Genomic DNA, 15,641 nt, shown 5'->3' with positions numbered 1-15,641 from the left:
AGTGTCTTGTTCTATATATCGATCTATCTACTATATAACTATACAGAGAGAGAGGGAGGTGGGAGAAGAGAACTGCAGTAAGGGACCTGTTGTTTAGTCTTAATTGTCCCATAGATCCTGATGAATCTCCAGGCAACAATTATAGAGCATCTCTCTCTCTCTCTCTCTCTCTCTCTCTCTCTCTCTCTCTCTCTCTCTCTGTGCCCCCTTCCCCTTGTTGAATAGTTTTTTACGGAAATGAGTTTCTGGTGGAGCTCATGTCATAGTCTCTCTCTTCTCTCTCTCTCTCTCTCTCTCAGAATCGTTTTAGGTCAGTTCTACTCAAAATCGTTTTAGGTCTGTAGAACTGTTGAGTTCATAGAGGGGGAGAGGGCAGCAGAGGATTCCAGAGAAACATCAAGCTCATAGCACCCTAGTTTCCACAACTTGAAGCATTCACACAGATGCATCCTTCCTAAGCGATTAGCTGCCAATGCCATCGCTCGCATTTTGAAATCAATGAATATAACGGCAGATCAATAAAGCATACAGAGGAACATAATAAGGCAGAATTTTTAAAAAATGCAATACAATCAATAAATGAATGAGGGTTATGTAGAGGCGCGTTATAGCATATGGAGGAGGGAAACTTTCCCACATCAACCTAAGACCTGGCCTAAACCTTCTCATCTCAATTAAACTCAAAAGGGAAAAATCCGTTTTCGGCGGATCTAGGCTTCACTGTTCAAAGATAATTGCATGGTTACATCTCTACGATGGTGGTGCAGCAGGGAGATCCTTCACCCACGGATCCAGAGGCTTTCCGACTGAGTACACAATGAAACCAATCTTCCGCAGCTCCTCCACATTGATCACATTGCGACCATCAAATATGAAAGCAGGCTTCTGCATACCATCATAGATCTTCTTGTAGTCTAGCTTCTTGAACTCGTCCCATTCTGTCATAATGCACACTCCATGAGCATCTTTCGTGGCCTCATACGCATTCCATACCACATTCACTTGCTTAGTAGCTGTGGGACTCATCGGTTGGAGGTGTTGAGGGTGATCCCAATCAAACTTGTTGAGTGCCAGATCTCGCATGATCTGATCCTCTGTAACCTGGGGATCGTACACACTCAGCTGGGCCTTGTCTCCGATAAGTCCATGGCACACATCAATAGCAGCTGTCTCTCTTGTATCCCCCGTGTCCTTCTTGAAAGCAAAGCCAAGTATCGCAATCTTTTTCCCCGCCACGGTGTTAAACATAGACGATACCACACGCTTGACAAATCGAGATTTCTGATAGTCGTTGATTTGTACCACCTGTTTCCAGTAGTTTGCAACCTCGGTCAAGCCATTGCATTCGCAAATGTACACAAGGTTCAATATGTCCTTCTGGAAACAAGATCCGCCGAACCCAACACTCGCATTCAGGAAACGAGGCCCAATTCTGGAATCTTTGCCGACGGCATAAGCCACCTCCGAGACATCAGCACCGGTGGCTTCACAGAGCGCAGACATTGCATTGACAGAGGAGATCCGCTGCGCCAAGATCGCATTAGCAGCCAGCTTAGAGAGCTCGGCAGACCAGAGATTCATGGTGATGATGCAATCCTCTGGAACCCAGTGAGCATAGACAGCCTTCAAGGCTTGAACAGCCTTCTGGCCCTCAGGGGTCTCCCGACCACCGATGAGCACACGGTCTGGCTTCATCAAATCCTCAACGGCGGTGCCCTCCGCCAGAAACTCGGGGTTGGAGAGGATCTGGAAGTTGATGCCCTTGTTGTTGTGGGTGAGGATCTTCTCTATAGCTTCCGCAGTCTTGACCGGAACAGTCGACTTCTCCACCACGATCTTGTCCGATTTGCTCACATCTGCGATCATTCGAGCTGCACTCTCCCAATAAGTCAGATCCGCGGCCTTCCCAGCTCCAAGACCTCTGGTCTTGGTGGGAGTATTGACGGAGACGAACACGATGTCGGCCTGGGCGACATGCTTCTCGACGTCGGTGCTGAAGAAGAGGTTCTTGCCACGGCAAGACTTGACGACGTCGTCGAGGCCAGGCTCGAAGATGGGGAGGCGGTCACTGTTCCAGGCGTTGATACGGGGGACGGAGATGTCGACGACGACGACTTGGATGTCGGGGCATTTGAGGGCGATAATGGCCATGGTCGGGCCACCGACATAGCCAGCGCCGATGCAGCAGATCTTCACCATAGCGAGGGGAGGGGAAGGGGAGAGGAGGGAGCGAAGATCTGGCGAGGGAGGAGGGGAAGCAGAGATGCAGAGATTGAAGCAGAGGCGATGGAGCAAGATGGTGTGAAAGAAACGTTGAACGAGAAGATGGTGAAGATCAAGAGGCAAAATAGAGGAAAGTGACCGGGAAATTATGCCGGTAACTCGCCGGGAAATTGCGCCGGTAACTCGCCGGAAAACTTTCCGTAGCACTGCAAGAACACCCCTTGGCCCCCCCCCTTCTTATGCTTTCTAGCCCTTCCCCTCCCCTCCCAAAAAGCACCCCCACGTTCTCCACCACTATCCTCCACCCCTGGATCTACCAACCTCTCCCCACCACACCCTCGCCCAAGTTGCCAAATATTGTCATTTGGGTGTCTTTTCTTTTTCATCTACCAATGGTCCCGATACCAGATTTTCACATGACAAAGGGAAATGGGTAAAAATTTTGTTATATCTGATGCTCTTATGGACTATATTCGACTTTTGGGCCACTGACAAGCTGATGACCAAGACTGGTTTTCATCAGGAAAGCAAGTCTCGTGCAGGAATTTTGTCCATGTACAGTTGTACCTTTCCTCCCCATTATTTGCTCCTCTTTTTCCTCCCTTTTCTAGCTATTTTCACCTCACATGAACTTTTGTCCCTATTTTCACACCACACCTCTTCGATCTACCTTTGCCTTTCACTTTGCCCACGTAGAAAGTTTTATGTTGTATACTCCTCAAATTACTGTCATCCAATGACCCTTCCACATCTGACATCTACAAGTTTCCTTCCCTATTGCCTTATTATTCTGTCGGTAGATGGATCTCTTTTGCAAAAGACAATAAAAGGAATATACTTCCTTTGGCGCCAAGCATTAGTTACACCAAATCAATGCTACCATGAGCTTGGTAAAGGACCACTACATATTGGTTGCATTGTCAACTCATGAAGGTTTGTGCTAGAGGTAAGTGTTCTTTAATTCCTTAATTCGTGAAGATTTGTGCTAGAGCTAAAGCGTTCAATTTCTTAATTTTTTTGTTTGCAGTCCCAATGGGGCCTTTGTAAGTTTTGAAAAAGAGGAATAAAAAGCACCCTTAGAGCTTTCCAAGGCCTATGTATTCACAATATATGAGTGTGGGCCCCTAGAAGAGGGCAAAAGCAACCTTTCCCAAAGTGATAGTTCATCATATATAGATGCCTGACAAGTGGCATGTAATCACATGCTTAAGGAGTACTAATATCTACATTCAAATTCTACTTAACATGAGACATAGGGAAGGAAACAAATGAAGAAGATTCTTTGTGCTACTTCTAAAGCTTATGCAAAATAACACTAAGTGCCGCAAATTGTTCACACAAACTTTTTTTCTTCCCTTTTCATTACAATTTGATGAGGTCTTAGGTTTATTCTTTCGTTAGTTGACATGCCTTCTACTCAAAATGTATTACAATAAAGAAACAAATTTAATCTCTAAGAAAGATGTAAAATGTAAGCAATTTTTCATGTTAGGCTCAAATAACTCAATCAATCCTTAGGTTACTATCTAAGACTCTTAGGTATCGAAATAAGATCTTCCTTACCATACAAGAACGTAAAAAACACCATATTAGTAATTTTAGGGAAATCCCAAATCCCAAAATTGAAGGCACTTTGTTTCATTTGGAAGGGAATGGATTGAGGAATTCATATATTCAAAGATATATTTGAGTTTTAATTTGGCTTAATGTTATATCATTCTTAACATTAATTAATTAACATAGTTAAACTCATAACATAAATTAACCAATTAACCTAAGCTAACAGACCCCCATAAACGATTAATTAACTTCATTAAACAATTAATAGGAAATCAAGACAATAGAATGTAGACAAGATCAATGTGCATCCACGAACATCTTTCTTCATTATTTGTCGAAATATTCACATCAAGATTCAAAAATAGCAGTTTGGAGCCATAGCATTTGCAAAACTTGGCCAATTCAACTAAGGCAATATGTATGCCATTCCTTGACTTGGCTATCAACGGCAAAAATTAAGGCATATGAGGCCAAGTGTTGCTGCTAGAGAATTTTGTTGGTTCAGGGCTGCAAGCAGGCTCTTTCCCAAGATGATTTTTCTCAACGAAGCCACACTCTCACTGACATTTGCAGTCAATGGACTCTCATCCGGAACGTCAATGGGACCAGTCACATTTTCATTCCGTGGAGATGGTGTTACGTGAATCTGGAAATACCTCGAGGCTTCACCAATACCATTGACATGCTGGTCCAATCGTGGGTATGTCGTTGGAGAGTCGCAACTGAAGAAAATCTCACTAACATCACTAGCAGTCAAAGCATTCGCGGTGTTACCATGGCCTTCCACAAGCACTAGGCTCTTCGTGTGTCCATTCCATTCCCCTGGCAAGGAATCGCCCAGGCGGCAGAAGGATAATATTGGCCCGGCTGTAACATCTTCAGCAAGCATTTACTCAAGGGCATATCCAATCTGCAGTGAAGCTTAAACTTCTAGTACATGAACGAACGGTCAAAAAGATTCACACTGGTAAGACAAACACGGTTCTTGATCTCATACCATAGAGCTCAATCCCCACTTGTAAATCCTCAAAACTTACGTTCTTCCACACACTCTTGACTGTAATCCTTTGGGCAGTACCCGAGCATACTGTGATATGTGTGCATATATTGTTGCTTCAGAGCTCGACACATAATCGACCCCCCTTTTGGCCAGTTTACATCCCAACCCAAATATTTTTGAAGCAATTTATTCATAGCTTGTATACTTCTAGCACAAATATGGATAACCATTTGCAGATGGAAAAGAGACAACGCTCCCCCTCTCTCAACTACAGTGACTCCTGATAAACACGCCTCCTCCAAAAACTTCTCCACATTGGAAAGAATATCTACATCCACATCACCACCTCCGATTCCCATGGTGACACTGAGCTTAAAGACCTTTGATTCGACCGTCTTCTTCGGCCTCCCGCTCGACTTTCTCACCTCACACTCTTCTTCTTCCTCCTACAATAAAACACGCGTTAGCACCTCAGCAAAAAATCGAATCTAAAAACAACACAAACTACCTACCCCTACGTCGCTTCTCCATCACCCACAGCAACTAGTGTATCCATCACTCGCGTCAAAGGCTTCGCTTCATCATCATCTTCCCCTTCCTTTGTCTCCACAACACTCAACGTCTAGCCATCATGTTTAGAGCACGTCCCCACGCCACCAATATATTTCAATCGTCCACTGTGGGAATCTCCATCTCCCCTCTGAGCCAAAAAATGCTCACATCCAGGTGCTCCTGGCCCCATGGCGAAGCGAAAATCTGGACTGGCGCGTTTGGGCTATGGCGGGAGAGAAGTTGAACTCGTTTGTTCCTCTGCAAGCAGTAAATGAGGCAACCAGGTAATAGTATAGGCGAGGCAGATATCAAGTCACCAAATGGTGCCCCCAGGCACCCCCCAGAAGCCCTCCTTTCCGTGGATATCTACGGTGAGCTGACTTCCTCGTTTTGCGGAGCAAGTTCGCATCTAGTGCATGGGGACAGCGTGAAAAGCTCAAAATATTCAGAATAGTGTGATTCTCGGCGGCATGGGGACGTGCTCTTACCCTCATCCTCGCTCTCACAAACTTCCACCGAAAGCTCCATCCGCGCAACGACCTGTTTATCGCCTTTGACATCGTGGTACAACTAAAACATGATTACATGCTTCGATCATACAACTGACAGCGTGTTTAACAGCCTACCAACCCACAGAGAACTCCAGACCATTCCACAGACCACCATCCATGTGGTGCTTTGCTATGTGGTGCGCCATGCAAACACCACCCCTCACTGGAGAGGCGGCTCTTGTCACTTGACCGTGAGCTTTCATTGGAGGCCTGTTGTTGTAGTAGATGCCTTAGCATCACTTTGCAGAACCACCAAAACAACTAGACCAACGCCATCTCCACCCAAAAAAATCGAACACATAGTTTAAGAAAGAACCCACCATATTCATCCGTTTGATAGGCTGGTTAACACAATGCCTCTTCAAGTCAATGTCTCCCACACAATCCACCAGTGATTTCAGGAACAATTCATCTTCTTGTAAAATAGCACGGAAATCAATAACATGCTTAAAACTTCCCATGCGATGAATCCCAGCAATTGAAAAACCACCAAGACCAACTGCACAACTAGGTGGAGCAAATCCCACACCAACACTAGAAACTATACCACAAATAGCAACAAAAGGAGATAATTGACTAACAACACCAACAAGAATAATGGAATCAAATCTAGGAACAATCAAAATAATGCCACCACAAGCAGATAATGGAAATCCCATCCATATATTGGGAACACCATCACCAATACTACCAGAATATCCATCGAACCCAGATAACTGTCCACCAACACTGCTTCCTAAAAAGTCCTAAAACCTTGGCAACATACCAATACTAATAGCACCACAAGATGGACGATCAAAAGGCATGCCAATAGTACGAGTCAAACTTGCAACTTCCAATGCCTTAAACACCCCAACAGTAGCCTAAATAGAAGCAGTTCCTTGCTGAGAATAAGAACCTGCAACACCAACAGAAGCCTAAACACCACCAAGGCGAATAATAGCCTGAACACCACCACTTTCTTGCACAGAAGGAGAACCCCCAACTCCAAACAAACCAAACCACAAATTCCACTAAAATCATTATCAACACATGATCCAGAATACCCTCCACTTGAGCACTTAGACAAACAAACAGCACCGGAACTAGAACACAAAGTAGAAGATGAATCCCCAGGCATAAAAGCGTTGACACCATCCACTTTCTTTGCATAAATCTACACACATCCTGCAACAACATCATCCCACATCCTCCTACTCCCATTCTCGTTATAAGGATGAGAAACAATCGACTAGAAAACAACAATTTGTAAATTGGCACTAGTAGCATATTTATGCAAGCTAGAAACACACTCGCACATTAGCCATTGACAAATGTGTTATAGCTTTAGAGCGAAGGCTCTTAGTGGTAAACCTTCCCTTAGAATCACCAAGTGTAGTCTCAACCATAGTCCCAACCAAACCCTTCAGAGTTTTCTCACCAACATGATTTTGGTTATGCCACACCTGTACAAAATAACCCATTGTTCAAACAACTACAAAACAAAACAAAATACTAAAACACAAAAGCAAAAATACTCACCACTATCTGAGGACTGTCAATCGGTTCAAGAAACATATACAATAAATTCTCATAAGTAGTCAAAGGCATATGCCTACAAAGATGATCATAAAAGTAAACACAACATCTCTCTCATGTCTCTTCATTGGCTTCCTCAAATGATTAGCACTATATCGCTTTAGATTCAACTTATGATTTTTTGAAAGTCTCTCATGGAACCTAAAACACAATGAATACACACATAAACAAAAATTCAAAAATAGAAAACATCACAAAACAAATCAAAAATAAATAAATAATACTTACTGAACAAAATCACCAAATGAATAAGCCCAGCAAATGAATTTGAGCCCTCTGAACATTGTAAAGTTCCAAACCACCACAAATGGCAAAATGAAAAGACAATGAAATGCAAAACACTTCTTAAAGCCCTCAAATGGAAGCAACTAAAATTAGGATCATTAAGCATAACCTTCTCATCTCTCAAACCAAATCACATTAGATTGTTTGTAGGCTGCAACACATCAACTTCAACACTTCGATTCATAGTTGCACCAATAGCAACCTCATACACTTGAAAATAGGATTCTTCAAAATATTAAATGGAACTTCATCAACCCCACTAGCAACAATCCGAAATTCCTATTGTTGCCTAATAATGCGACCAAAAGCCTTAAATAATGCCATAATAGTTCCAAGTGGATAGAAACTCCCATCATCCTTCCTAATTTCTGCTATAAACTTCTTTAACATAGAATTAAATACATGAAGATCCAAATCCTCAATAGCAACACCCGTATCAAAAGCATTCCCACTCCTTAAGCCAAATCTATTTCTTGCCCATGCTTCCTTCTCCCTACAACCAGAACTACCCACCTCTATTTCCCTCTCCAAATCAGCATCAACAGAAACAAATACAAAACTAGTACCAATGCCAATACCATCCCCAACACCAACACCTCTCCCACCCCTACCAAAACCTCGCCCATGTATTCCACCTTCAAAACAAGCTCCAACAGAACCACCACCATGTCCACAAACACTGAATGACCACCAACACAACCAACACCTCGAGCATAAACACCACCTCTAGAGCAAACACCAACATTGCCAGATTGACCCAAACCAATAGAAACTCCACCACTACAAATAGCTACACCACCAGCAGCACCTACATACAATTTAAAAACCTACATTAAAAACAAAAGTAACAACAAATACCAAACAACCTTGATACACACCTAAAGTACCAACTCCCACACTAGTAGAAGGCACACTAGCTCAAGCACCATAACATCCTCCACCACCTCGCTCACCAACAGAGCTTGGACCAATAGACACAAGAACAGAACCACCCATAGTAGCCACACCACCAACACCATCACCACCAAAAACTTCATAAATAGAAACACCATGAAGCAGATCAAGACTATAAACACTAGAACCACTTGAACCAACACCCAAAACAGTCATAATAGCACCACCAGAAACCCTATCAACAAAACTATTAGCAGCTTTATCAACACTATAAACACCAGAACCACTCAAAGTAGCAGCCCAAATAGTTGTGATAGCATGATGAGAAACCCCATCAGCAGCTCCAACTGTACCTCCAAACAAAAAACCAAAACTAATAAAATCACCAAAAAACACAATCACAAACACCACAAAAACAACAACAACAACAACAACAAAGGAAATCGTAGCTACAAGGTGACCTCCGGTATCTTAAGAGTCATCATCCATAAGCACCTCTAAAGACAAGCTAGAACACCAACAGCAGCTCGAAATAAACACCAACAACATAGATGCACAAAAACATTAACTCTCAAAATCAGAAAAAATAAGAAAAACACTCCACTCACCTCTAAAATTTCCTCTGACCTACATGCAGACATAAAAAATTAAAACTACAATGAGAATCCAAACATTATAGACCCATAGCTCCACCTCCATAAGAAGAAATGCCACAAACACTACTATCCGAAATGCAATGACAAAGAGTAGCATCTAAATGCACAATGTAGCAAAATCACCAGCATCTACAACCTCGATGAACCCCTCAAGCATTTGCAACATAAACACAACTGTCTGCACTTCCTCCAACAACTAAGGAGAATGCCAATCACTGCACCACAAATTGCATAACCAAAGATGCACACTACAATCTCAACACGTGACCTCACTCTCGACAACCCCTCCTGAGAAATGGATCCCAAGGCCCTTTCCCTCCAACCACACTTGTTCATAGAATGGGATATTATTGAGAAGGTTGCATGTGAGTTATCAATTATCATGCATTGTGAATCCAAACATGTTCATATATTAAGTCCAGTGTTGCAAATGATATGTTTGATACCTTAAAGACATGATTGAATTCTTAAGAGAGAGGTGGTAGGGGGCTTCCCTTTTTCGAGCTTAAACCCTCAAGCTTCGAGAAAAACTCTCCACTCACCTCTAAAATTTCCTCTGACCTACATGCAGACATAAAAAATTAAAACTACAATGAGAATCCAAACATTATAGACCCGTAGCTCCACCTCCATAAGAAGAAATGCCACAAACACTACTATTCGAAATGCAATGACAAAGAGTAGCATCTAAATGCACAATGTAGCAAAATGACCAGCATCTACAACCTCGATGAACCCCTCAAGCATTTGCAACATAAACACAACTGTCTGCAGTTCCTCCAACAACTAAGAAGAATGCCAATCACTGCATCACAAATTGCATCACCAAAGATGCACACTACAATCTCAACACGTGACCTCACTCTCCACAACCCCCCCTGAGAAATGGATCCCAAGGCCCTTTCCCTCCAACCACACTTGTTCATAGAATGGGATATTATTGAGAAGGTTGCATGTGAGTTATCAATTATCATGCATTGTGAATCCAAACATGTTCATATATTAAGTTCAGTGTTGCAAATGATATGTTTGATACCTTAAAGACATGATTGAATTCTTAAGAGAGAGGTGGTAGGGGGCTTCCCTTTTTTGAGCTTAAACCCTCAAGCTTCGAGAAAAACATTCCACTCACCTCTAAAATTTCCTCTGACCTACATGCAGACATAAAAAATTAAAACTACAATGAGAATCCAAATATTATAGACCCATAGCTCCACCTCCATAAGAAGAAATGCCATAAACACTCCTATCCGAAATGCAATGACAAAGAGTAGCATCTAAATGCACAATGTAGAAAAATGACCAGCATCTACAACCTCTATGAACCCCTCAAGCATTTGCAACATAAACACAACTGTCTGCACTTCCTCCAATAACTAAGAAGAATGCCAATCACTGCACCACAAATTGCATCACCAAAGATGCACACTATAGTCTCAACACATGACCTCACTCTCCACAACCCCTCCTGAGAAATGGATCCCAAGGCCCTTTCCCTCCAACCACACTTGTTCATAGAATGGGATATCATTGAGAAGGTTGCATGTGAGTTATCAATTATCATGCATTGTGAATCCAAACATGTTCATATATTAAGTTCAGTGTTGCAAATGATATGTTTGATACCTTAAAGACATGATTGAATTCTTAAGAGAGAGGTGGTAGGGGGCTTCCCTTTTTCGAGCTTAAACCCTCAAGCTTCGAGCTTTCATTGCCAAGATAGCTTCAAAAAAACAGCCACCCAAACTCCTCTTCCTTTGAAAAAGGGTGAAATATATGTCATTTGAAGGAAGTACTTAACCATGTGCAATGTGAGGCTTGAAGTCTTACCCAAGTTCAAGAGTCACCCTTTACTATTGTAATTATCATAGGATATCTCTAGAACAAGACGAGTCCTAAACTCAAATCACATATTCAAATTTTTGTGTGTGTGTGCATGTGTGCATGCGTGTTTGTGTGTCACACACACATATGCATGCACACACGTGCACGCGCGTGCACACACACACACACAATATAGTTTTGCATATTGCCTACATCTTTGGGTGAAAGGATACTATTTTACATGTGCATTATACTTTTGTATAGTACCTATAACTTATGATAAAAGGAACACACGAGAAAGAGAGAGAGAGAGAGAGGACTTTAGATTAATACTCTTAGGTCACAAGGGATAACAACATCGTGTTAATTTTCCATGGTTTCCGAAAGAGTCCTTGGAAACATGCAACCCTTAGCACCCATTTTGCTAGCAAAGGGGTTTATTAACCCTTGAAACCCCTTTTGTTGGGCTTCATCATCATGACGTGTATTGGTTAGGTGGATGAACCCTTTGTCACTCCTTTTTCCAATGAAAGGGATGTTGAACACTTCATTAAGATTGTGGTGGCAAGGGAACTTTATGAGCCTAGTAGAATGTACTAATGGTAGGATATGTTTCACCATGAAATACTTGGTAGCATAGCATCAAGGGAAATAATTGTAATGCACATGAGTCTCTTGGAATCCAATGGTTGTATGAAATGCATGCTCTCAGATGGAATCCACCACGACCCCTTTCACACTAACAAAAGGGTGCAATGCACCATGTATATATTATCTATCTTTTCTCATTATGTATATACGTAGTGCACCATGCATATACTCATATTTGGAATGTAACCCTCTATAGCTCTTTTTTTGTGTTTGGGAGGTAATTTTTTCCCTATAAGATTATTTTCACCATTTGGTTGGATAGATTTTTACAAATATATCTTTTTACATCTCATCAATCCAAGCTACGGTTTGAGAGTTATTACCATTTTTAATTCTCATCACATCTCCACGAACCCTTTCATTGTGGGGTGAAAGGATACTAGAAGGATGCAAAGACTTAATTTTGATTTCATGGCTAGATAGAACAAAAAATAGCATAATTTTTCTTTATTCAAAAACTTACTTTTGATTGCATGGTTAGATAGAGCACAAAAATTCCATCTTTTTAGCTCATAAATCCAAGCTACGGTTTGAGAGTTATGACCATTTTTTCACCATCATCACATCTCCATGGACCCTTTACCTAGCTAAAGGGTCTTAGAAGGATGAAAAATATTACTTTTAACTACATGGTTAGATGGAGCACAAAAATTACATCACTTTTTCTTTTTATAGCTCAGCAATCCAAGCTACGGTTTGAGAGTTATGACCCAATTTTTACGTTCATCACATCTCTATGGACAATTTCACCGGCAAAAGGGTCCTAGAAGGATGCAAAAACTTCCTTTTGATTGCACGGTTAGATAGAGAAAAAAAATTAAATCACTTTTCCTTTTTACATCTCATCATTCCGAGCTATGGTTTCAAAGTTATGACCATTTTTTCACCGCCATCACATCTCCATGGACCCTTTTGCTGGTGGTCTCAAAGAAATATTATATTTGATTGCATTGTTAGATGGATCACAAAAATTACATCACTTTTTATTTTTATATCTCACGAAATCTGAGCTACAATTTGAGGCTCATCACATATCCATGGATCCTTTCATTGGTGAAAGGGTTCTAGAATGATGCAACATACTACTTTTGACTACATCTTGGCTAAGAAAAAATATCTCCTCGGATCCTTTCAAAACAAATTGTTGCCTGAAGAGTGAATAAACCAAAATTTCATAAGGTTTTTAGGCTCGTTAGTAAAAAATAAGCACATAGGACCCTTTTGCTAGCAAAAGGGTCATTTGAGCTTTTTTTGGATGCATTCAGATTCAAAATAAATAAATGAATTTTGATCTTTAAGAAGCCCATGAGATTGGATGAAAGGGTCCTATGAGCATTTTTTTGTTGCATTCAAATAAAAAACAAGTCAATAAATTTAGTTCTTAAAATGGTCCAAGTGAACCTTTAGCCAATGGAAGGGTCCTACGAGCAATTCCTTTTTAATAATTTGAGGCATATTGCAACAAAAAAAAGGACAAAGGACCTTTTGCCACCCAAACGGTCCTATGGTATTTTTTCAAACCAAACTTCATTTAATTTCTTGAGGCTCAATACAATAAATAAAAAGTCCAGGAGACCCTTTGGCCAACAAAAGGGTCCTATGGGTATTTTTCATACCTTAATTTAAGATCAGCTCTCTATGCATTACTAGCCCTTCTCCATTGCATCTTGCACTGTTTCTCTTTTGGAGCATCCACTTCACCCCCCCTTTTGACCTTCACCTCATCATCTCCCCTCCATTAAGGGGAGGTGTGATAAATGGAGGTGACCTTTCAAAACCCATGGAAAGTTATCATGATTATGGTTAAAAAAAGTGCTCATAACTCTCTAACCATAGCTTGGATTGATGAGATGTAAAATAAAAATGGGATGTACTTTTTGTGTTGTATCTGCCTGTGTACTCAAAAATAAAATTTGGCATCTTTCTAGGACCCTTTCACCACTAGCAACATGGTTCATGGAATGTAATGATGGTCATAACTCTCAAACTATAGCTCAGATTGATGAACTATAAAAAGGACAAATGATGTATTTATAAAACTCTATCCAGCCAAATGATCAATATAATTTAATAACAAAATTTGGTCCTCCCAACATTATGAGAGAGAGAGAGAGAGAGAGAGAGAGAGAGAGAGAGAGAGAGAGAGAGAGAGAGAATTACCATGCTAAACATGAGTATATACATGATGCAGTGCACCAAAAGAGATTCTTCCTCTAGAGGAATAGGAAGAGGAAGAGGAAATACTCCATTTTCTAACAAGATTGGAGGCAAGGATTTCAACTAGCCAAGATGTTGGAGTCGAGAGATTTAGTGGGACACATGAAGAGCTTCTCCATGATATTGAGGGGGAAGACCAACATCATGATGAGAAGGAGGAGAGCAAGCCTCAAGTATGTAGATGATAGTGAGAGAGGTGGGGATCACATTGGGTTGGAGGCTAATGATGCCAACTTTGAATTGGCAAGTGGGGGAGATATCATTAGTGAATGGAGGGTTTTTAGTTCAAATTAATATCCTTGAATACCCTTATGCACAACAATCATTTGTTCAAGGGTTAGGTGGTATGTAGTAGTCCTTAAGGTGTGTGGGGACTCCATACCCTAGGGTACATCTCCAAAGTTATGGTTTTATGCTATTTTCAATTGACCAATGTAGTGGTTAGATTGCATGTTGTTGGAAACACTTTGACTATGAATGTTTGCTTGTTTTGAAGCATGGATATGATCATGACTACAATACGTAGCTTTACATCTTTGGTATATGCTTGAAGGAATGTACTTGTGGTATGACAAGAATAACACCATATCTGTAGTGTTTTTTGGTTTGTGGTTTGGGTGCAAATTCTATGTTGGTATTGTATTTTTGGTGCTATGTGCTTGGTAAGTATCTGTGCAGACCTTGGAGACAAACCTAGAGGGTATGGGGTGGAAGCATCAAAAGGGTGCACAACACCATTTCCCTAGGAAAAGGTATATCATGAAAGGTCATTGGAATCAAGCTCGAAACTATAAGCTCATGGGTTTGAACTCGGGAAAAAATCATACTCGAGGTGGTATTAAGAACCAGGCTATTGCATTTTAAACTTGTACTCACAAAACAACACCTTTCTGCATGGATATCCCTAAGGGATTGTACAACAATATATCCAAACATATCAGTAGCCAAAACATCTCATTTGTCTTTGATCCAAGGTGGTATTCAGGGCCATACATATATATAACATTCATGCTATCCTTACAATTAATAGAGCTATTGATGTATGAGCTACATTCCCATACAACTCATCTCCCACCATGTATAGCATATCCTCTTTTGGTGTAACTTTTGGAGCTTTGAGGTTGGAAAGTAAGAGCAAAGACTAATCCAAGTATCATAACCATATTTTGGGCCATTGTACACTGAAAAGTCTTTGTTTGCTTCTACATCTGTATGTAGCCATAACTTGCCCCTTAATTTTTTTTTTTGCAAAAAAGAGACTTCTATTAAGTATTAAAGAAAACCGTTAGAGCAAGCTCCATATGGGAATACGGGATACACCATGCAATGCATGAAAAGCTCAAGAGCCAAAAAGAAAGGATTGGGGCTGATAGTGCCATCTCAATCTGGTACCAACCTCTGTGAAAAAGGGAGAACCCCTCCAAACTCAAAGAAATACAGTCCTCCTAGAAGAGGCTATCTGTGAAGGGCCCTGCATGCTAGCCCATATGGCTATCAAAGTGTGAACCGTGTCACTCCAAATACCCGTGAACACCTATGATGGGTGTATCTGGGTATCATCCAAGGCCTCTGTGCATCTGGCTCTCCAAATGTGCCAAGAGGAAATGCTAGCCAAAATCTCCCAAGAGGTGTCCACTGAAACATGTGAAG

General features: G+C 41.2%; 1 protein-coding gene across 1 annotated transcript; it reads right to left on the bottom strand.

Moving 5' to 3' along the window:
- Positions 1-532: 532 nt before the first annotated feature.
- Positions 533-2,418, bottom strand: LOC147884678 (UDP-glucose 6-dehydrogenase 4). The gene has a single exon (XM_087397488.1). The coding sequence runs from the start codon at positions 2,197-2,199 to the stop codon at positions 751-753; it is 1,449 nt and encodes a 482-aa protein (XP_087253614.1). The 5' UTR covers positions 2,200-2,418; the 3' UTR covers positions 533-750.
- Positions 2,419-15,641: the final 13,223 nt, after the last annotated feature.

This window comes from Dipteris shenzhenensis, chromosome 26 (genome assembly GCF_047967505.1).
Source record: "Dipteris shenzhenensis isolate YYH24624 ecotype China chromosome 26, Dip_SZ_1.0, whole genome shotgun sequence".
Classification (NCBI taxonomy): domain Eukaryota; kingdom Viridiplantae; phylum Streptophyta; class Polypodiopsida; order Gleicheniales; family Dipteridaceae; genus Dipteris; species Dipteris shenzhenensis.
This window is presented reverse-complemented; position numbering and strand designations above follow the sequence as displayed.

Excerpts from the sequence above, each read along its gene's own strand:
- LOC147884678 (XM_087397488.1), bottom strand. The coding sequence starts at position 2,199 with ATGGTGAAGATCTGCTGCATCGGCGCTGGCTATGTCGGTGGCCCGACC.